At 39.1% G+C, this 23,401-nt stretch overlaps 1 protein-coding gene across 2 annotated transcripts in view; it reads right to left on the bottom strand.

The window, feature by feature from the left end:
• Nucleotides 1–23,401, bottom strand: part of DGKI (diacylglycerol kinase iota) — a gene marked incomplete at both ends in the record, with an annotated part of 452,324 nt that overhangs the window by 36,980 nt on the left and 391,943 nt on the right. For both annotated transcript variants that reach the window (XM_082662462.1, XM_082662463.1), the window contains one exon: nucleotides 11,378–11,403. In XM_082662462.1, coding sequence (XP_082518588.1) covers nucleotides 11,378–11,403 — 26 coding nt within the window. The remainder of the gene's footprint in view (nucleotides 1–11,377; nucleotides 11,404–23,401) is intronic.

Raw genomic sequence — 23,401 nt, 5'->3', positions numbered from 1 at the left:
GAGGGGCTGGAATGAAGGACAATGGAGATGGTTTGCCAGAGAGATGGTAGGAGGGTACATAAGCCATATGGCTGTGTGAATACAAGGGAGATGGGATCTGGGGAGGGGCCCCCAAGCAGGAAGTAGAAATAATTAATTCAAGCAAGTAAACAAAACCAGGGTGAGGAAGAACCTCAAAAGGGAGCACTAGGTTCTTCATGAAGAACCTAGGGGTGAGACAGGAATAAAGACACAGACCTACTAGAGAATGGACTTGAGGATATGGGGAGGGGAAAGGGTAAGCTGTGACAAAGTGAGAGAGAGGCATGGACATATATACACTACCAAACGTAAGGTAGATAGCTAGTGGGAAGCAGCCGCATAGCACAGGGAGATCAGCTCGGTGCTTTGAGACCACCTGGAGGTGTGGGATAGGGAGGGTGGGAGGGAGGGAGACGCAAGAGGGAAGAGATATGGGAACATATGTATAACTGATTTACTTTGTTATAAAGCAGAAACTAACACACCATTGTAAAGCAACTATACTCCAATAAAGATGTAAAAAATAAATAAATAAAAAATTTAAAAGTAAAAGAAAAAAAAAGGGAGCACTAAAAGGTTTGAATCTAAATACAAAAGCCAATAGGGGATTCCACAGTCATAAACTGAATTGGGGGCAAAAAAACAAAAAAACCCTCTAGCAACTCTGCATTAGCTAGCCCAAGGTCATTGCAAAGTGGCATACTGCGATGGCCAATATTGAAAACTCTTCCTAGCAAGGCAATTAAAGATCTGCAGATGTTTCCATCTGTATCATTAGCCAAGCTTACTTATCACATTTTACTAAAAAATAGCTTATAGAAAATAAAAAGGAAAAACATCTAACTTTCTTAATCCACACTACTCTTCTGGTCATAAAATAACTGTCTTTCTATGTGATATTTTCTTAAGGAAATAGCTACCTTTCAAGAATTCTACCTTTTTAAGATTGAGTGCTACTGACCGGAAATTAGATCCCTGTTTCCTTGATTATGGAAGTATGGAGGTAAAATAAGTGAACAAGAATATAGCTTTAAATTGTTCTTCTGTGTGAAGTGTACTGCTCACTGATACGAGAAGAAAAAAATAAAATCTCTTTTCTAACGACCAATTCCAACCCAATAATTATGAGGTCTCCTTTCAACAAAAAGAATCAAAATTTCCTATAACATTAGCTGAAAACTTAGCCATGCTATTGAGAGACTATATAAACGGGGACTAAAAATGGGATCTGGATCTAGAGTATGAGTTTGAATCCTAGTTCTACACATGTGACCTTGAACAAGTCACCTAATAGGTTTGTGCCTTAGTTTCCTCATCTGTAACATGGGAATAATAGTAGTACATGATTGTTGTGAAATTTAAATATATATAAAACATTTAGAGCAGTTGGTTCAGTATATAATAGTTTGGTGTGACCTTAAAGTTACTTAACCTCTCTAAACCTCAGCAGAACATCCCTTAAGCCACTGCCTGGAACTTATTAAGTTTTAATAAATACTGACCTTGTTTTTCAGTTTTAAGTACACATAAGAGTATATTATGCCAAATAATTTCAAAGGAGTAGTTGAACTTATTTTTGCTAAAACACAAGGACCCAAACCATTAATCCCTCCAACCTTAGTTTCTCAAAAATCAGTTATTCTTTAAAAAAAATTTTTAATTTCAGGAGGTGTCATAGTTATTTTTAAAAATATATAACTCTCAAGATGTGTAACTTTTATTTGAATAAAAAAATATAAATTTCTCTCTTTGATAGTAAGAGGAATGAGCTACTTCCTTAACAATTTAAGCTAAAATGCTGGATTAAAAAAATCAGGAAATGTGGGGAGATGGTGGTAATAGTTGCAGCAGACTATTTGAATATTCCTGAGTCTCCACATATAGAGAGACAGAGGAACTAGAAGAACCAAAAACACATGGTCAACATTTAAGACAAAGTAACAAGATACCCTTATAAACCTCAAAATTACGAGTGGCTGGAGAGAAGACACTAAGAGTCAAATGACCTGCATTCTATCAACGTCTGTGCTGGAAAGCCCAGGGAAGCAGCAGGGCAGCTGAGGGACCTGAGAACAGGAAGCCTTAAAACAGCCAGCAGGTGTTCACTGAACAGTACAGTGGGCCAAGGTGAGAACACCTACAGAAACTGTCAGAAGCTTTTCCCATTCCCACAGCACATGAGTGCAAGGGTCCCCAGTAAGGACTAAAAGTACCTGGAGCACTGCAGCCCCTGTAAACTCTTAAAACTGACCATCCAGGGCTCCCCTTCAAGATAGGACCCAAAGTGAGGATAATCTTCCAAGTGGAGTACACACTGAGCAGAACAGGGACAACAGGAATAAAGGAAAGAGGTCTGGATAAAAGTGAGGCTAGGGATCAAAGCCAGGAAGTCTGAGAAAGCAAGCTACCACATTTTTAACAGTACACAAAACCAACCCAAGAAAGAGCTCTCTGAAGTTAGAACAGCTAACAAGTGTTTTTCTTTGTAAATTTCAGAAAAACTAATTTCATATGAAGTATCAAAAAAAGGATGTAAAATCTCACATGAAGGAAAAAAAACAAGAATAAGGAACAGAATAACATTCCCACAGATAGTGGAAGTGAATCACAAATACTTGCTATAAAAAAAAAGTAGTAACGTACTGTTTCAGATGAGCTTAAAGACACGATACAAAGAAATATCATGTATCAGAATTAGAATAATTCAGAAATGAGGTGATATTCAACAAAACATTAGAAATAAAAGAATAAAACATTTTGCAAATTTAACTAGAAAGAACACAAGAACAAATAAATTCAACCAATAAAGCCTTAAGTAGAAGAAACAAAGAACTTTTAAAAATCAAAAAGAAAAGAGGAAACGGATAAAAAGAATGTGAGAGAAAATGGCAAAGGTTGAAGATAAGCAAAGAAGATAAAACAAACATACAAAATGAACTTCTGAAGAAAACTAAAGCAAAGAAACAGAACAAACCCTTAATTCAAGAACACGGTTCTGAAGTTTAAAAAATAATAAACTTTATATTTAAATAGTGTCATGTCTCAAAATGATCTACATCCAGGCATATTTTCATAAAAATACTGAACATTAAAGGAAAATAAAATATCCTTTGGGTATTAAGACCAAAAAAAGTGACTTTTATAAGGAGAATATTATCACTAGACTTTAATAGCAAGTGCTTTATGACAGGAGAAAAATGTAATATTTAAAATGTCAAGGAAAGAACATGTGCCCCAGTGAGTCTGTATGCAGCACAACTAATTTTCAAGGGTGAAAGACTCAGACCAATTGCTATTGTATGAAAAAACTGGTTTCCTAAGGAATCTACCAGAGAATGTGGTTCAGACAACTAAAATAACTAGAGAGACTTAGACGTAATGACTGGTGATGAACATTAACTAGTTACTGTCATTATCTGAATATGATGCACTCTGAATTAATGTCTCTGTGTTTCCTATGCATTCTAAACAAGAACCGAACAAGCACCCACACACACAAACTCACAAATGGAGAATTTAATTTATATTAATCAAGTTTGGTAGTTTTCTCTGGTGACTGGAAAACCTCTCTGAAGGACTTAAAGAATTCTTGTGCATAAAGGCCCAAGGAAATGAGCAGCTCACCTAGAATAATCTTAAATGAACATGAATAAAAATCAGTAAAAATGAACAAGAAAACAACTTTGAAGAAATTATCTGGGATGCAATCCAGAGAAACAAAGAGATATAAAATAGGGAACAGAGGGTAAAACATATATAGGATAGCATGAAAATGTCTAGCATGCATCTAAATGGAATTCCAGAAGGAGATATATAGGGAAGAGAAAGCATTCAGGTAATATTTGTATTTAAGTGTCTATGTTAGAAAAATAGTAGAAAAGGAATAAAAATAACCCAAATGATTAGAAGGAAGGAAACTATAAACGTAAGAAACTAATGAAACAGAAGACAAATACATAATACAGAGGACCAATGAAGGTAAAAAATGGTTTCTTGAAAAACCAGTAACATAAAGGGCTCTAAGCCTCTGGTGAGAGGGAGAGAGAGGTGGAGGAGACACACACACACAGCAGGCACAATCAATATTAAAAATGAAAAGGTAGATGTAACCTCAGATCTCATAGAAGTTACACAGACAGTAAGATAGTATTTAAAAACGTATGCCAAAAAATGAAAAATAACTTTAATAAAATGGATGAATTCCTTTAAAAATAGTTACCAATACTGATTCAAGAAGAAATAGAAAATCTACCTCCTCCAACATTAAAAAATACAAATCTGTCATTGAAATTTTCCCCACAAAGGGAATGCCAGCCCCAGATAACTTTACTGATGGGATCTTCTAAGATATTCCAGAAATAGATAACAAGTGTTATACAAAGTCTTCCAGATGTTAGGAAATGAGATGCTTTCCAATTCATTTTATGAAGCTACGAACATTATACATGCACTATACTATAAAAAAGAAAAATTAAAAGCCAATCACACTCAGGAATATGGAAGTAAAATTCTAAGTAGAATATTAGTAAGCTGAACCCACCAATATATAAAGGAGATAAATGTAATAACCAATTTGAACTCATCTCATGCATATAATAGTGGTTTCTACTAAAAAATCAATCAGTGAAGTGCACCATAGTAAAAGACCCAATGAGAAAAAGCATATTATCATCTCAAAAGATGAAAAAAAATTCAGTAAAATTCAATACCTGTTGAATTTAACAAATTTGAATGAAGGGGAAAATCCTTAAAGGTCTGTCCACGGAACAACCACACCACCAACACCATGACTACCTGCCAGTGACCTTCACAAGTAATGGTGACTTGTGGATGGCACTGACTTGGAGGTCAGGAACAAGGCAATACTGCTATCTCTACCTGTATTTGATATGATACCGAGTGTTCTAACTGGCACAGAAAGAATGAGAAAATGCTCATACAGAGCACAATGACTGGAAAAGATGAAACAGAATTCTCAGGAAAATACTTTCCTCACAAAAGGACCCTTTAGATAAAGTTTATGAATATAAAAGATTAGCAGGGATCTTGATTCAAGATTTTGAAACAAGATTCTAAGTCAATTGCCTTTTAATATGCCAACAATGTTCACTTAGAAAATATAATTTTAAAATATAAAATATCACTAAAATGTTAATACTTAGGAATATATTTAACAAAAGATGGCCAAAACCTTCACGAAAAAAATTATAAAACTCTGTTGATAGGCATTTTAAAAGATTAGTTAAAAAAATTAAATGTAAAGAGATGTGGTTTGAGATGAAAAGACTCATTATCATAAAAATATCAATTCTCTTTATACTCATGTATAGATTCATGCAATTGCCATGAAAATTGCAACACAAAACTTGATAAGCTGATTCTAAAATTTATATGAAGAAGCAAAAGTTCACATACAATCAAGACACTCTTGAGGAACAACAAATTTTAGGTATCTCCCAGATATTAAGATTTCTACCAAAGTTACAGCAATTAAAACAACATGGTATTGTACAGAAATAGACATATGGATAAATAAAGCAGAAAAGGGAATCTGGAAACCCACAAATATGGAGAGACGGAACAGGCTTTGCAAGTCAGTGAAGGAAAGTCCCCGTTTGAAAAGATAAACCACAAACTGGAGAAAATTTGCAACACATATAGTCAACACAAATTTTTTACCTAGAATACATTAAAATGTTTATGAATCACTGAGAAAAAACAACCCACTGGGGAAAAATGGGCAAAGGAAATGAAGAATTACATAGAAAAGTAAACACAAATGACCTACAAATATATGAAAAATGCTCAATCTGATATGTAATTATTTAATGCAAATTAAAATCACAAGATACCATTTGACATTCCCACCAAACTGGCTAAAAATTTTAATCAGTTAATATCAAGTGTTGACAAAGGTGGATTATTAGGAACTCTTACTGCAGCTGGGAGTATAAATTAGAGTGATCACTTTGGAAAACAGTTTGTCATTATGTGATCAATTAAATATGTGTATAACCTACCACCTAACTATGCCATTGCCAGGTTTAAACCCTAGAGAAATTCTTGCAAATGGACACCAGGAGGAGTTATGAAAAAGAATGTCCATAATATTGTTTGCAATAGCAAAAAGAACAAAAACAAACAAAGAAAGAAACCCTGGAGCCTACCTAAACATTCATCAGCAGAATTTGGGTATATAAATTGCTATATATTCATACAACAGAACACTATACAACATGAAAAATTGATGAAATGAATATGATGCTCATCAACAAGGATAAATTACAAAAGCATTATTCTGTAACAAAGGAAGCAAATCACAGAAGAGTTTGCAAAATAATTCAATTTATAAAAGTTCAAAATAAGCAAAACTATATACACACATATGTGGAATACAAATATAAAATATATATTTATACACACACATATATCCATAGGTGAAATATGCATACGTGTAGTAAAATGATGAAAAGAAACAAGGAAATTTTTAACAAAAAAGGCAGAATAGTAGCTATCCCCATAGGAGAGGGAAGAGAATGTAATCAGAAAGGCAATCATGAAGCTTCCAGATTACTACAAATATCTTATTGTTTAGACTGGGGGCTGGGTACACAGTAGTTCCTTTGGTTATAATTTAACCTGAGCAGATAAATTTTATACATTTTTATGAATATTTCTATTTCAGTAAATGTATATATACATATATATTTATACTAGAGAGAAATATGAAACTATGGTATTTGAGCCAGAGACAGCCACTGATGTATTAAAGAGCTTTAGGCCACTCTACAATGCGTTTCCCTGCACAACCCACTGCAAAGTAAAACTGCCTCGAATCCTGACAGTGGCTCGTCCTTGGGGACTTACACTGGTGATCATGGCTGTTACAGTTTTTATCTCCAGATAGCCTCCACTCCCATTCTTGTTCATTGTGTTACTGTTGCAACAGAAGAACTACCATATAAAGTGAGAAAGAACCATTTTTACCAACAACAGGTCTACGGGCTAGGACAGGAGAGGGATACCTGCTTCAGACATGCCAGGGGGAATCAGATTGTTGGCATTTCCTCTCAATTAATGTCTTCTACTTTGTAAGTGAACAGACATTGGTTGGAAGCTGACCCTCTGTCAGTGCCCCAGCACAGAGGCGTTCTGAGAGGCCGTAAAGCAAGCAAGCTAAGAGGACAAGACAGAGTCTGAGAGCTCAGAGCAGGCAAAGCAGCCTGGGAACCCAGCAGACGTGGCTCCAGGGGCAATAGGCACTAAATGCAGAGGAAACCTGTAGGACAGGGCAATTCATCACCATCAAGCTTCTCTTCTGACAAGGAGTAGGACTTTGGCTTCCAGCTGTAACATTAAAATGTAACGTTCCCCCTGGGAGTTCGCATGGCGGGCTTCCCTGAAGCTTCAGTTTCACTCAGCTAATTATGAGAGAATGTGACATTGGTATTTACTTTTTCTACTGGGGACAAATCATTCTCAGCAGGAGGGAGAAGTTGTTATTTTTGGTCTGTTTTGTTTTGTCATTAAAAGGAAATTACTCACACAGTAGTAAATAACCTCTTGTTAGAGGGAAATTTTTTTCTTTCTGTAATTCTATCAATTCACCTGAATGCTGACAGTCACTTCTTTTGTTTTCTGGGGACACGGTGGGTAAATGATCAAGGGTGGAGTGTTAGAACTGGGTTTGAAAATTAACTCTACCACTAACTAGCTGTGTGATCTTCAGCAAGTTATGTAAGTACTGTGAGTTTCCCCCACCAAAAACTGAGGAGAACCAATTTACTGTGTAGTGTGCTTTGTTAAAGATGAAATGATGTAGCTGAAACACTTCAGCACAGTGTCTCTGCACAAGAAGCACTCAGTAAATTTTAGCCTTTATTCTTAATGACTCTGATACGCTATGATAAAAATAGAAACATTCTACATTTCACTTATGCCTTATGTCATCAATTTCCCATATCTAATGACCCCGTATCTAACCAGAAACTGTCCCTTTACTTTGTCACTGCAGGCTGAATTGTGTATTAACCATTTTACTCCTCCTCACCCAGATATAAAAAGCCTTCCAATAAAATTTAATATTTAATGATAATGTTGAAAGAAACATTTTTCACACCCCTTCGCCTCCCCAGCACATCTTTTAACTTGTCAAAGGCAGTATGTAATGCTGAGCAAACATCATCATAAACACATACTTCCTCATCCACTGCTGACATCAACAGCATTATGTTCAGGGTGCTTTTAACAAATTGGAAAGTGATTTCACAATTGAACTCATAACAATCCCATGAGGTAGGCAGGGTAAATACGAATAGCCTCACTTTACAGGTGAGGAAACTGAAACTAAGAGGGAAAATAAGGCCACGATATCCAAGCACACTTTCCATGAAAGGATAATCTGAGGGGATCGAGAAGGTCAGGGTTATTGGACTTTGGAAAATTAGATTTTCTCGAGAATGAAGTCTGTTCTGGGGATAGCCAATGTGACCAGTCAGAGAGAGAAATAGGATCACTGGTGGAAAGCAAACAAAATAGAAAGGCAAGAGGCACAGAGCTTTCTTTTCCAATTTCACAATCCATTTGCCCAATGTGCCTCGAGTTTTCTACCCATAACTTTGAGAAAGCAAAAATGCTACTTCTTACCTCTCTTGTACACTGCAATGTCATTATTGTATACAAACACAAGTTTGATGACATGATACTCAAGGTTTTATGCTAACCACAGCAAACATGAACACTTTAAAATGTATAAACATAAGAAAACACATTTTAAGTACTAAGAGAAAATCCTGTTGATAAAAAAAGGAAAAGAATATTTTTCCAAGGATACATGGGCTAGAAGATATGAAAATTAGGTAAGATTAGGTCAGTCAGCATTATAATTTTATATTACATATTTGAATCATTTTTGGAAGTTGCAGAATCAACGTTTTGAAGCCATGAAAATGTAAAAGCCCTCTAATTTGGATAATGTTTCTTTAACTAATCACACACACCCACTTCCTAAAATAATCGATTCTGAAGTGCCGTTAATACTGAACAAGTCTTCCGGGTAGTTGTCACCGTTCACGACTCCCCAGGACATTGACACTGCTTGCTGATAGCCCATGACCCTTAAGAAGTCCTAGTGGACTACAGAATTGTAATTCAGAAGCCCATCCCCCTTTATTCTGGAATGGGAGATTAAGTTCTTACAGACAGGAAGGCAAATGCAAACAAAGGTCATTAAAGGAAACCCCAATTCAAAATAAAAACCAAACACAAGTTTCTGGTTTATCATTTGAACCGGAAAAATCCAAGGACCTCTAAATATGCAATAAAAAACCTAGTCAATACCAACATCGATGAGCAAAATAGCATATAACAGTAGGTCATCATTAGGTGGGTGATGCCCAATTCTGACTCAATAGGCCTGAACATAATTTCCCCTGTGATTTTTCATAGAACATGATACAACTTCATTCCAACACTGGGAGAGACTTTATGATACGGCAGCAGAACAGGCCTACTTAAAAACTCCACCTCTCTAGGTATTCAATTAATGAACATCTTTTGAATGTTTGCTATTTGTTGGGATCTGTATCAAAGAACTCACAGTCTAGCAGGGGAGACAGGTAAATCAAGCAACAAAGTTTTAAGTTAAATTCTAGAATGAAGAAAAATACGCGATGCAATGTTAAGTAGGGCAGAAAGCTCTCACGGATGATGAGATGATTAACCACGCCTCAAATGGTAAGTATAAATTGTCTATGGCAAAAAGAAGGAGTGACTTCTGTCAGAGCAGCCTGGCTAAAAGCAGGGAAACATGATAAACGTGCTGAGTTTCAGAAGTTAGATGTAGTGCCGCATGGCTAGAGCACAGAGCATAGAGGCAAGGGGAAAGATGCCCAAAGAAGCAGTGAGCAGTAGAGGAAGATAAAGAGTCCATCACTTAGGACTTTCTAGTCCATGTTTAAGTTCAGTATTGGAAAGATGAATACAATTATTGGTCTATTGAAAAGATTTCATCCTACAGGCAATGGGAGTAGATGTTTACCATAATCAGTTTGGTGATATGTAGGTATACAGTGAAATAAAAGAAGGAATTCTAGAGGTATGACTATCAGTTAGAAGACAATTTTAAAAGTCCAAGTAAGATATGGAGTGGCCCTAAATGAAAGGAATGGGGATGGAAAAGAAAACAGAGGTAAAAGAAGTATAAAAAACAAGAGTTGATAGAATTTAGTGGCCAGGTAGCAATGGGAGGGTGAAGAGGAAAGCTTAAAACAGCTGTCTTTTTTTTTTCATTTTAAACTTGTTTGGCTAAATAGATAATGGTGCCTTAGCTGAATTAGGGACAGCATGAAGTGGAATGTCAGTGGTACTCTTAGAGTCCTGGCTTATCCCTCTTTTATAAAAGATTCATCGAATTTCACTTTGTATTGCAGTACGTATGTGTCATTTCACTGCCCCCTTCCCCAAAAGGGGACCCATCAAGCTCCTTGAGGGAAAAAGTTCTGTGTCACACATCACATTGTCCCTGCACATAGCTCCATATAGCATATTTGTATAACATGATTATATAACATTAACTGACCCATTGTAAACACTTAATAAAACATTTCTGAGTGACTGACTGAATATATGTACAACCCCAAACCTCAGATGTGACAAAACTACATATTTTATCCTGTGAATAAAACAGCCATCTCTTAAAATGCAAGTAACTCACCTCAACTACTACCAGTTTCAGACTCATAACATTCTCTGCAAATCTCAGTGTCCACTCTGGAAGGGACTTTTGGAAATATCTACTACAAATCCCCACTTTAAAGGTGAAATCTGTGACTCAGAGAAGTTACATGACCAGCCAAAAGTCACACAGAGTACAGCTGACGCTTGAACAACACGAGTTTGAACTGGCAGGTCCACTTATATGAGGAATTTTTTTCAATAGTAAAAACTACAGCACTACAGGAACCGCCGTTGGCTGAATCTGCCAATATGGAGGAACTGCAGATATGAAGGGCCAACTCTAAGTTACACACAAATTTTTGACTGCATGGAGGGTGCCCCCAGCCCCTGCATTGTTCAAGGGTTAACTGTATCTGGAGATGGGACAGAAATCAGAATACGTTAAGCTTTGAAATATTGGTCAACCAAAATAGTTGTAACAGATTTGAAGATAATACAAGACATCAGATTTAGCTAGACTGCATTAAGGTTTTAAAAGCGCTTCATATTGTGCACTAAAAAACACAAGGCAAACATCTTAAAGACATTTTCTTAAATAATTCTTCCCTCTGACAATGAAATGCAAGGACCACAGCTCAACTTTTAGTTCTGAATTAGTATAAGTAAGACAGATTCTTACCGTGATCTTCTGAAGAGACTGGTGACCTAAAATGAGATAATAAGCATGATAAATCCTTTGTATGTGACACTGATAATTATAGGTACAACAATGATCAAGAATAAGCTCATAGAAATTACACCCCCAAAATTCAGTTAAATAGAAATTCAGTATAGTAGTAGATGGTGTAATTGATGTGTTGGTTGTATGGTATATTCCAATTAATAACTCCCAAAGCTTACCTGGATTGGTTGAGTGGTAGATGTTATTAAAATAGTCTATAGTCTATTAGCATGGTGATGTAAGACTGAAACAAATTAAACTGTCTGGATTTATCACACACAATAAAAGAACTCACAGAAATGTGGTGATGGATGAAATCCTGTGAGGTCACTGGTGCTGAAAGCCAGGCCTCCATAGAAAATACCAGGGATGTAAATAAGTACTAGATTACGTGTCTGTACGTAAAAAAGAAATCTACTTGGACAATAAAAAATGAGACAGAAGAGAAATGGCATGTGCCCTTATCAATGTTGCTTTTCGCTTCCACTCACTGTGGAATTTAATGTTTCAGTGAGTATGATGTAGACCCTCTACGTGTTGGCCTTATGTCTCTAAACCTGTGAGAGTCAGGCAGGAGGGCAACCATTGGGATCTCATAGAACTTCTACAAAGTGATAACTTCTGCATATCATTTGAGCCTCAGGTCCAATTACAATATTAAGATACCAACGGATCATCATATCAACCCCTTTCACAATAATGACCTTCTTTTCTTTCTCGGCTATTAATTGAGTTACTTTGAGCAATACAGACACAACTTTGTTGATGAATTCCCCTCAAGTTTGAAAGATACAGTCTTGACTACTGACTCATGCTTTTCTTGGGAGAAAGAGAGATGCATAATACTGCATTCAGAGGTGTTAGAATTTTGAAGGGAAAGGCAAAAAACCAGGAGGGAGGGGTCCTCTCCTCTAAATGATGGGCCTGCTGGAGTCCATAGCAGGGAGATGACCAAAGGCAAATGCATGAGTTTGGTAGTAAAGCTACCAAACTTTATATAACTGATATTTATATGTAGTCATAATATAACTAATATTTATGTGACATGATGACAAACGTTGGGGCAAGAATGATTCAGTGAGTGCATAGTGGTTGAAGGACAATTCTAGCTACTTTGGGATGCCTGATACCACTTTACTTCATCTACTGATCAGAAATATTTTTGTCCATTATGTGAACAAACAGTACAGTATAAAGACACAGGAATAATGGTGAGACAGCCTTGAACTTCCATTGGATGGCAAAGTGAAATCATTTCAACCTTATAGGTCTCTTCAAGTAGACTTCTGTGTGTGAAAACTACAGAGTGTCCCCAGATCTGGTGGAGAGAAAACTGGAATCTGAGTGGTAGACACGGGAGCAGGGGGAGGGAACCTGACATAATAACTTAGGAGGGAACCTAAGTCATCACTGTGGTGTTGGCTGCTTGAGAAACGCTGCTGGGCCTTCTCACGTGGAGCTGATCTATCCTCTCCCTGGAGTCCCCCTATTTCACACTTTCACACACCAGTCTTCCCACTAGGTTGTGAGCTTCTTGGAAACTAGGACCATGTCTTATTTAGAACATAGTGGGTCCCTGATTAAAATGTATTAGATTGCATTAATTTCAGCACCACACACTAGAGTTCAGACTCAGACACACTCTGGAGCTCCTCAGAAATCACCATGTCACCTTAAAACCACCTTTGAGTTTGCCAGCTCCTAGGTCAGCTGTGAGGGAAGGGTCTAGGGAATGACCTGAAGCTCCAAATTAGTGACAGCATGGGCACTCTCAGAGCCAAAAGACATCCTGTGCCCCCTGCAACAGAGATGACCACCATCAAACAAAGGGGAGGAGGGAGCTGAACAGAGGTGAGATGAGATTGACATGTACACACACTACTACATTTAAAATGGAGAACCAACAAGGACCTACTGTAGAGCACAGGTAACTCAATATTCTGTACTAACCTAAATGGGAAAAGAATTTGAAAAGAACAGATACATGTATAGGTATAAATGAATCACTTTGCTGTGCACCTGAAACTAATACAACATTGTTTATCAGCTCTACTCCAATATAAAATAAAAATTAAAAAAAAATTAGAGAATTTTTTAAGTTGCAGAGGGCATGAAAAAAGAGTCAGCAACAAGGAAATATCTTCACTCCTGGTGTTTTCTGATGGGAAGGAAGCAAAGCATGTCTTGGGTGTTTTGCAATTAATTTCTCACAGAGCTATAGGAATAAAGGAAAATCCATGCCAATGGACCACTAAATGTCTCAGGTGGAAGGCCAGTGAGGGTTTTTGCTGCCTTTCTGTAAAAGCAAAGCACTAATATTAAATCTGAAAAATTCCAGATGGCTCCTTGAGAGCCCCAAGGGGATGCCTTCTGCGGTATGTCCAGGCAGTGGGGAAGAACTATTGATTTCAGACTGTTTTCTAAGGATTAGTCATGTTGAGTTTCTGTGTTGAATGTCTCCCACACGCCTGGGTTTGTGGAATTTTAAGACATATGGAGTATTTCAATCCTCACTCAGTATTTCACCTTTCACTGGAGCGAGTCACTAAATTATTCCACTGAGACATGCACATCGTCCATTATTGCTGGAAATGGGCATAAAAAGTTTTCTGGAACTTAGCTCAGGAGAGAAGAAATATCATGAAATCAGCAGTATAAGTTATTTTTACAACAGAGAGGTTGAATCCCTGGAAGAGATAATGTTCCTTAACCTGACAACAAAGGAAGGAAAGAAAGCTCACTGCTTATTCCTCCCACTGCACCTGAAAGACTTGTGGCTTTGTCCCAGCCTGTTCATTTCTCCTCCACATACACTTTATCTTGGAGAACCTATCTGCTCTCACAATGCAGACCATTACTTCACTAGCGCTCAAATAGCTCCAGGATTTAGCGTTTTCCTCCTCACTTCCTTCCTCATCCCTCGTCTTTTATTATGGGCTACAGGATATTTATACTTGATTTTGCTTTGTTTTATTGGTTTCGGTATTGTTTTACATTTTTATTTACATTCATTCAAATTCAGCAAAGGCAACGAAAACAAAAACTCAAGACCCGCCTTTAAAAATCTCTCTCCTATTTAATTGACCCCGAATAATTATTATTCAGATTTGAATCTTTCCCTTTATGTTGGTTCAAACCTGAATAATAATTATTACTTGAGACCCTTTTAAGTACCAGGCACCGTACCAAGTGATGTGGATCAAAAAAGAAACAAGATATCAATTTCAAGGAACTCATAATCTAGTGAAGGAGGAAAATATGTAAACAAGTGATTATATTATAATGAAAAAATGGAATAATCAAAACGTGTATGAGTAAAGGGGTAGCACAGAACAGAGGGAGACCAATTCTCTTCCAAAAAAAGTAAAAGGTGGCTTCATAAAGCAAGAACCGTCTGAGCTGGGCTTTGAAGGATAAGTAGAAGCCTATTAAGTACGAAAAAAGAACTCCAGGTGGTGGCAACAGGCATATGAAATAGGGGTAGAGACAGGAAATTTCATAACACGTTATCAGATATACAAGCAACTCAGTGTTGCTCAAATATAAAGGAGTCATAAACATCAGGACTAAAGGCAGAGGAGGGAGGGGCATTTCATGTAGGAGCTGAGGGGCCAATTTGAAGTGCTTGTCATTTACCTTCTAAGCTACACAGAGCAAAGTTCTGAAGCAGAGAAGTCACACATTCTCACCTGTGCTTTTGCTTGGGCAGCTGTAGCGAGCAGACTACAAAACAGCAAGAATAAAGGCAGAAGACAAGCTACAGACTAGTATCGCAAAACTGCCACGTTAGTATCTCCGCTCTTTTTCAATCCTTTTTGAAATCCATGGAAAATAACAAGGAGAATAAGAAACAGAAAAGGAAGTATCATCTTTGGCTAAACTAGAAGATGTCCCTAAACTGAAATTATTATATATGAAGAAGAGCAGCTAAAGTATAGTAAAATTGGACCAAGTTTCAGGGAGACAGAGTGTTTCAATCTTAACTGAGGAGACATGAGCTACATCACGGACCACAAAACCTATGACAGAAAGCCCTCCGCTCTGAGCCATTCAGGAGCAGAATCAAACCCTGGAGGAGAGAGCTGCTAAGAAAGAGTCTGAAGACAAAAGATTCAAAGTCAAGCTTCCGGAAACACACCAACCCACTATCCCTAATTATCCATCCAAACTAGCGGTTCTGAAAAGAACTCACCCAATACAAATATGGGTAATGAACAAAAAGGAACCATCATGACATTTACACAAAAATACCCAGAGAAGAGAGCAGGACAAGGATCTTCTGAAAAACAAAACTCAGGCTGAGAACATCCTAAAAAGATGATGGCACGAAGCAGCGGTGGTGCAGTGGTTGGGAGTCCGCCTGCCGATGCAGGGGACACGGGTTTGTGCCCCGGTCTGGGAAGATCCCACATGCCGCGGAGCGGCTGGGCCCGTGAGCCATGGCCGCTGAGCCTGCGCGTCCGGAGCCTGTGCTCCGCGACGGGAGAGGCCACGACAGTGAGAGGCCCGCGTACCGCAAAAAAAAAAAAAAAGTTAACAAATCTCCATGAAATGGATAAATGGAATAAGGAAAGGAAGGGAGGAAGGAAGAAAACGAGGGAAGGAAACAGAGTCTCTGTGAACAGAAACTTAAAGAAGAAACAAAATGGTCAAAAAAATAGCTAAAAGACGACAGCGGAGGCAAACAGCAAAGGTTTGCGCAGATCTCTGAACTATTAAGTTATAGAAAAAACCCGCGGGCTTTCCCACAGTATCACCACTGCAGTGGGAAAAAAGGGATTAAGGGGAAGTGAATAACAATTAAAACTATATTAAGTAAGAATCCATTCATTTATTCATCCCTTCAATTATCTGCTTTGTGGAAGTGTTTTGCTTTTTAACCACTTTGATTTACTTTTCTATCATTTTAATTGGAACACTTGCTAGTGAAAGTCCCCTTCCCAATTGATTGAATATCCATACTTTTCTTTCCTTTTAAATGAAGGCAAGACTTCTCCAGCTAGGATACACATGGGAACTTGAAAATAAGGGAAGCCTCAGGAAAATAAGACACCATTTTTAAATGGGGAATTATAAAATTTAACTGGTAAAATATTATTTTTATGCTGAAACAGGCACAGCCACATTATGGATCCCAAAGCAAAAGTTGCTTGAATTCTTAAAGCAATAAAGTTAAAAAAAAAAAAATTTTGTGTTTGAGACAGTCAGCTTCAGGCATGTCTCCAAGGTTCCCAAGGGAATGAGTTTGTTCTCCTCTGTTCCCATGGAAAAGACAGAAAATATGAAATTATCCACTTAAATACAGCTATAACATCCTGGAATGAATTATTTTATAAGATTAAGGTACGCAGATATCAAGAATCTGAGGGAATGAGACGCAGAGTACACATCAGCTGCGGCTACTGTATTGGACAGCACTGCTTCTAGACCTTGTCATCACTAAGACACAAGGAACGTCTAAGAAACACAAAAACGGTTGTGTAGATTGCCTTCCATCAGCATGTTTCCCTTCAAAGCCTCTAATCTTTCCAGTAGATCAATCACAAGGCTGAAGGACACTGAAAAACGTGCCCAGTGTTCTACCAGCAATGTCGTAACAATAAGAGCACAAGAGTGTCCTAGTTAGGAGAGTGAAAGTCTTTAAGAAATATTGCACTACTTGCGATGTTTTACTGTTTTCAATCAATAAACCTAGAACGGAGATGATGGGCATCATGACTAGTTCAGCCTTTATGAGGTGGTGAAATGCTTTGCAATACATTTTAGATACGGGCATTTTCTTGGCAGCCTCCATGAAATCTCCAAGCTCTTCCTAACACAATACCTCCTTTAAAAAAAAATAATTTTTATTGGAGTATAGTTGCTTTACAATGTTGTGTTAGTTTCTACTGTACAGCAAAGTGAATTAGCTATACGTATACATATATCCCCTCTTTTTTGGATTTCCTTCACATTGAGGTCACCACAGAGCACTGAGTAGAGTTCCCTGAGCTCTACAGTAGGTTCTCATTTGTTATCTATTTTATACATAGGACCAATAGTGTATATATGTCAATCCCCATCTCCGAATTCATCCCACCCACCCCCTTTCCCCCCACCTTGGTGTCCATATATTTGTTCTCTACCTCTGTGTCTCTATTTCCGCTTTGCAAATAAGATCGCCTATACCATTTTTCTAGATTCCACATACATGCATTAATATACGATATTTGTTTTTCTCCTTCTGACTTACTTCACTCTGTATGACAGTCTCTAGGTCCACCCACATCTCTCTTTTTTTATTTGAGTAATACTGTCCTGACTCTACTTTTTTTAAGCCTCTATAAAATATTTTGCTTTTATTTTTTTCATCTCATGGCTTTAATTCAATAGCATCCATGGCTTTCCCACTTGGCCCTTCCTTGGACTATCTGTATAATTCCCTCCCTTGGACAGAGAGAGGTCAATAGACTATCCATTTTACATATTCTTTCCTAAAAATAGATTAGATGAATACTGGGGACCCACCTATATGGGTCTGTTACTTTTTGGAGAGAATCACCCACAAATGAGTGTTAATCTCCTTCCCCAGTGTCCCCAACACATATACCCTCCACTGAGATTTTCTAAACCACCTCCTGGTGGGGAGTTGGCAACCAAAGGGGCCACCACATAGAAGTGAGCTTGGAATAAAAATACAGGACAGGTGTAAGAGGCACCTGAATAGGCACAAAAGCAGAGATTCATATTCTGAAAATACTTAGCCACGGATTATTTCTATAAGACTGTGGATGGGGGAGGGAGCTCGGAGATATTCATACCAACACACAGGCCTGGTTGGAGGAACCAAGGCCCCTCATTTCCTGGTTACCATCATGCAATTAAAAGAGAAAACACAGGAGGAATGGCAGGGTGGTCTAGAAGCTGTGCTACCTCTAGACTCCACCTGGCACACTGCAAATAAACCATCCTTGGCTGCAAAGTCCTTGTGAACAAGGCTGTCCATGACCACACACTGAAAGCAACTCTCTCTACATATATTTCACCAATTTGTCTTGTCATGCCTAACATTCCTCTTTTACCCTCTGTTTTTGTTTTTTTGTTTTTTTTTTGTGGTATGCAGGCCTCTCACTGTTGTGGCCTCTCCTGTTGCAGAGCACAGGCTCCAGACGTGCAGGCTCAGCGGCCATGGCTTACGGGCCCAGCCGCTCCGCGGCATGTGGGATCCTCTCGGACCGGGGCACGAACCCGTGTCCCCTGCATCGGCAGGCGGACTCTCAACCACTGCGCCACCAGGGAAGCCCTCTCCTCTAGTTTTGCAGATGAGGACCACATCCAAAACACTACTTTCTGTAAGCACAGGGTGGATCATACAACCTACTCAGGAAGAGAAAGAGAAGCATCTGGTTTCTAGCTTTATATCAACTCTGAATGTTGTTTCCCTCTCTCCTTTGTCATTCTACTTTCACTTCTTCTTCCCTCTCCTGACCACAGCCCTGAAAGTTCCCTGGGCTCATCTCATCCACCTTTCTTACACTTTGGTGAAAGCCAGCATCTCTGTACACACAGCCTCCCATCATGTGCTGATGCACCTGCTCCTACTGAAGAAAATCAAGGACATTCAGGCCTGGGCAGAGTTCCCCAGGTTGGACTCTGTTTCCTGCCTGGACCATTATTTCTAGTTGTCTGTTAACAAACTCTTGAGTAATGTCTCAAGTGGAAACTGATTTCCCAGCTGGACATCCCTTCCAGGCACATTTCAAGGGTCCACACACCACTGCTGAAAAAACACCATCTTTGTTTTGCATCTGTTTTACCTTGCACTGATGAAGCTACAGAAATTCAATTTATTTCCTGAAACTGTTGACGGACAAAGAACTTTCATTTAAGTCAAGCCAGCCAGGGGATGATTTAACATGGTCTCAAAGCATGGCTGTAGGTAATCATCTCTGGGCAACAGGCTTCTCCCTTGAGCTTCCCTCAAGGATATGCATTGCCTAAGGACTGCTATGCCTAACCTATGACATCATTTTGAGGGCCTGAGGGAGCAACAGCGGGATCACAGATCTAGCTGACATCTTCACCACCATCAGTCCAGGCCCTAAGCATCTCTAACTGGATAAAATAGAACTAGAAATCCCTTAGCACTGAGAACCTCCATCAACTATACAATCCTCTCTGTTTGCTTTTCCTCCCTCTATTATGAATATTGCTATTAAGACGACGAACAAAGCACATACAGTAAGGGAGCAGGCGAGAATGAGAGCAAAAGAGATGAAAGGTACAGGAACCACACAAAGTGGCATTGAAATGAGAGAAAGACAAACACATTCTCTATTCAAGTGGTCACAGACCCATTCAGGGATTGCCAAACAGCCTCAAAGGTAACATTCACCACCAACAGAAGGGAGGGTTGTGGAAAGAGAGAGATGGGCATTTGTGTGGAGGTAGGGAAATACGTTCCAGAACTCAAATAATAGAGGCTGCTTGGGGAGGTCTTCATTTGATGTAAATTTCCTCTAATTCTGTTCATATTCATAATGTCCTATTAAGACTCTCCTATCCAAATATACACCCGATGATCCCAACGTGAGCTGTACTTGAAATATCCTTTTTAATAAGTTCCTGTGTTTAGTTATATTTGGTGTTTTGCAGACAGCACTGTTTTACCACTAGCCTGTATGATTCAGTTTCTTCTATACACCCTCCTTAATCAGTCTGCAGAGTGAGGAAGAAACTCCCAACGCCCTTTGAGCTTGAAATTTTACTGCCACCTACTATTCATCCCTAAGAACTGCAACCAAATGAGGGGAAGGAGTTTCTTTGAAATGCATGGTTAGAGGAGAAACGGACAAAAGTGGGCGTCAGCTACAAGAAGAAAGAGATTTTTAAAAAAGAGAGATGACCTGGAAGAACCTAATACAGACCAAGTTCATTAAACATGAAAAACTGACCATCACACTTTTTATTATGTAAAATATGAACACTCCTGGGAAATATTTTAACCTTTTGAAGATGTAAAAACAACAAAAAAATTGTGCATCAGACATTGTACAATCATGCAGAAAAGAAACAGATGTGATAGTTCATATTACAAATCGGTCTTTGCAATATAGTTGCCTGCCTAATTTCTAAAAAGGGATTAAAGGAATGTTATTCTAAAATCTGATCAAGGAAGATACACCTGCAGAGACCTGGTGGGGAGTATAATATCTTTTAGAAAGAGCTGCCGGCTTTAGGCTAATGACTCTGGGAGACCTGGCCAACAACTGCTGTTGAGACGCAATCCATCTGGAGTTTTGTAAGTGGGGACTTTTTTTTTTTTTTTAAGCATAAATTGAAACAGGAAGCTCTAAATTGTGAGGGCAAGTCACATGAGTGCTACGTTCAGTATTAACACAAGAAACTTATACAAAAGGCCATCTCACATATCACATGATTCAGGATAGGCAATATCTACTTTGTGGAACCAAGGCAACTGAGCAAGGGCTTACCCCCAGCTAATTATTTTTATGAAATGCAATACTGATTTTTGAATCCAGCATTGGAAAATGGAAGAAAAAACAGGCTGGTGTGGGAGCTGCTTTGGCCCTTCTCCTGAAGATAACTATAATATAGTCCAGAAGTTTTCCTATCAAAATCTCCTCCTACCTAACCCACTTCTCAGAAGAGGGAATTCATGTTCAAAACACTGGCATGGGAAACAAAATCTAAAACAAAGTCTCTCTCTGCCCAACTCTTGTGTGTCCAAGGAAGGTGCAGTTTCTAAGTGATATATTATAAACAACCCAAAACAGGAAAGGAGCTCTAAGAGAAAATGATAAATTGATGCAAATAAGTCATGGTACAAGAAGTGAAAACGGGCTCCACAGACTCTTTGAGAACAACTCAGTTAATCCAATGTTTGAATATTAAGCACTCCTACATGCTTAGCTATAACATGTGGCGGATACTGAACTTAGAACATTCCCACTTAGAAATCTCCCACTTTCAAGGAGATTCCAAGGGGGCTATCGGGTGAGGCCACCATTAAAGAGAGCACTGGAGGAAGTCGTAAAGTAATGTCTGTTGTCGTAGTTGCTCTTATGCTTGGTGATCAGCTCAAGAGCTAGAAAAGTTCGGAAAAGGGAAAACGTGGTCCCCATTTCCCTGAATTCCAAGTACAATGTAGCTTCTCTACATTGTAGAGCTATGCCTAACCCTGGTCTCTTCGGGGTTGTGGGTTCAGAGGTCCCCAGAGGTTTCAGAGAGAAGTTCCACTCTGCACAACCTCCCATTTCCAAGAGTGATAAACGCACCCCCTTCACATCCCTGACCCCACACCTGAGCACACCAGGCGATAACTGGTCAGTATCTCTCCAACCTGAGACTCACAGGCAAATACTTTTGGAAGGATTTCAAAATTATCCTTCACCCTTTAAATCAATTTAATCAAATGATTCACACTGAGACCGACACACTGAGAAAACAAGAGGTTTGGTGGGAGTTTGAGAAAAAAGCAAAAGGATGGACGGGTTATTTTGGAGATGAGTGGTTAGAGAGGCTGTCAGGAGACAGCTGACACCTTGAAACAGACCTCCGAACACTGAATGCACTGGGCTCTGAGGAAGTGGGGTGAATGGGACGAGGAACAGAGGGCCAGGACACAGAGGCTCACTTGCTCTCCCCAGCGCTGTCTCACTGGTGTTCCCTGAAGGCCCGGTCCCCTCTGCAGAGGTAGGGAGGTGGGAAAGAGGGAGCCAGGAGTGAGCTGATTTCTCAGTGACCTTACGAGGAGATGAGGGCAGCCTCTGAGGGGTTAGTCCCAGGACCAGTGTTGGAGAGAGGACTGACATGCAGAAATACTTCATGTCACAGGCAGATGCACCAAAGTCATATTTAGGAGAAACTACAGCCTCTTCTCTGATTGTTAGAGCGAGAATCCTGACGGGCACCCTTATAAAGTGGCAATCTGTGGGAAAGAGAAGTTGCCTCCCACCTTCCCTTCCATTGCCAAAACCTGCCATGGAAGCCCAGTGATGGGGCATGTGTCGAGGACCATGGTCCGCAGGTGGGATCCTCTAGAAGTGACATGACAGGACACTTAGCTTTGCATATTTGCCCCCTTTTGGAAAGGAAGGGAAATCATTGTTGGAGCCCGCAGGAGCTGTGGGCGCTTTCCTGATGGCAGGGACATTGCAAGCATTCCCAGGGGATGGTTCTTGTCACCCTTGACTAAATTTTAATCCTGTTGTTTAAAAAAACTGGGCCCTCAAGGAGAGACGCGGCATCATTTTGTGGAACTAACATTCCCTGCATCTATGCCAACTTTTTCTAGCTTGAATCCCATCCAACATACCCTACATCCCTATTTTCCAAACTGATGAGATTTCAATGTCAAGTCCTCAAGGAAGATCCAGCCACTGTTTCAAGGAAGAGGGGACTGACCGCACAGAAATGGATTGTACTGTGACCCTGCGCCAGCACAAGGCTGCTCCCAGGGGACACGACAGAGGAATACGAGGGGCTCTCCTGTGTGTCCAAGCCTCCACTTGTAGCACAGCCACTGAAAACAAAACAAAACAATTCCCGTTCCTATATTGGCATAACAATACTCACTCTAACTTCCCCAGTGCAGAGGGAGATGGAGTTATTTTCCCCATTTTAGAATGGTGCTTAAGTGATTTTGTTACACAAGACTCTTGTTACTTCTGACCTGCTTTCCTTAATGCCCTAAGGCAGAGCGTGTTGTTGGAAGGAAATAGAAATCTCTTCTGTTTTGTTTTTAAAGAAGACTCAATCATTTCCTAAGAGGCCCTTTCCACTGCTCTCTACCTATTAGGAAACTCAAGAAAAGTGCTTTTCTACACAAATTGTCCCCATACTTCCTAATGCTCTGGCTTTGCCTTGTCTCCTTTAGTTGGAAATCTGAGAATTCTGTTCCATCCACAAAATCTTGATGGTTTACGGTTCCCCACATACTAAGTTTCTTCCCCTCCATCCAAAGAACATCCAAAACCTCTT

Source organism: Grampus griseus (genome assembly GCF_964374135.1).
Source record: "Grampus griseus genome assembly, chromosome: 9".
In the NCBI taxonomy this organism is placed as follows: domain Eukaryota; kingdom Metazoa; phylum Chordata; class Mammalia; order Artiodactyla; family Delphinidae; genus Grampus; species Grampus griseus.
Note: the sequence above shows the minus strand (reverse complement) of the source record. Positions and strands in the feature narration are given on the sequence as shown.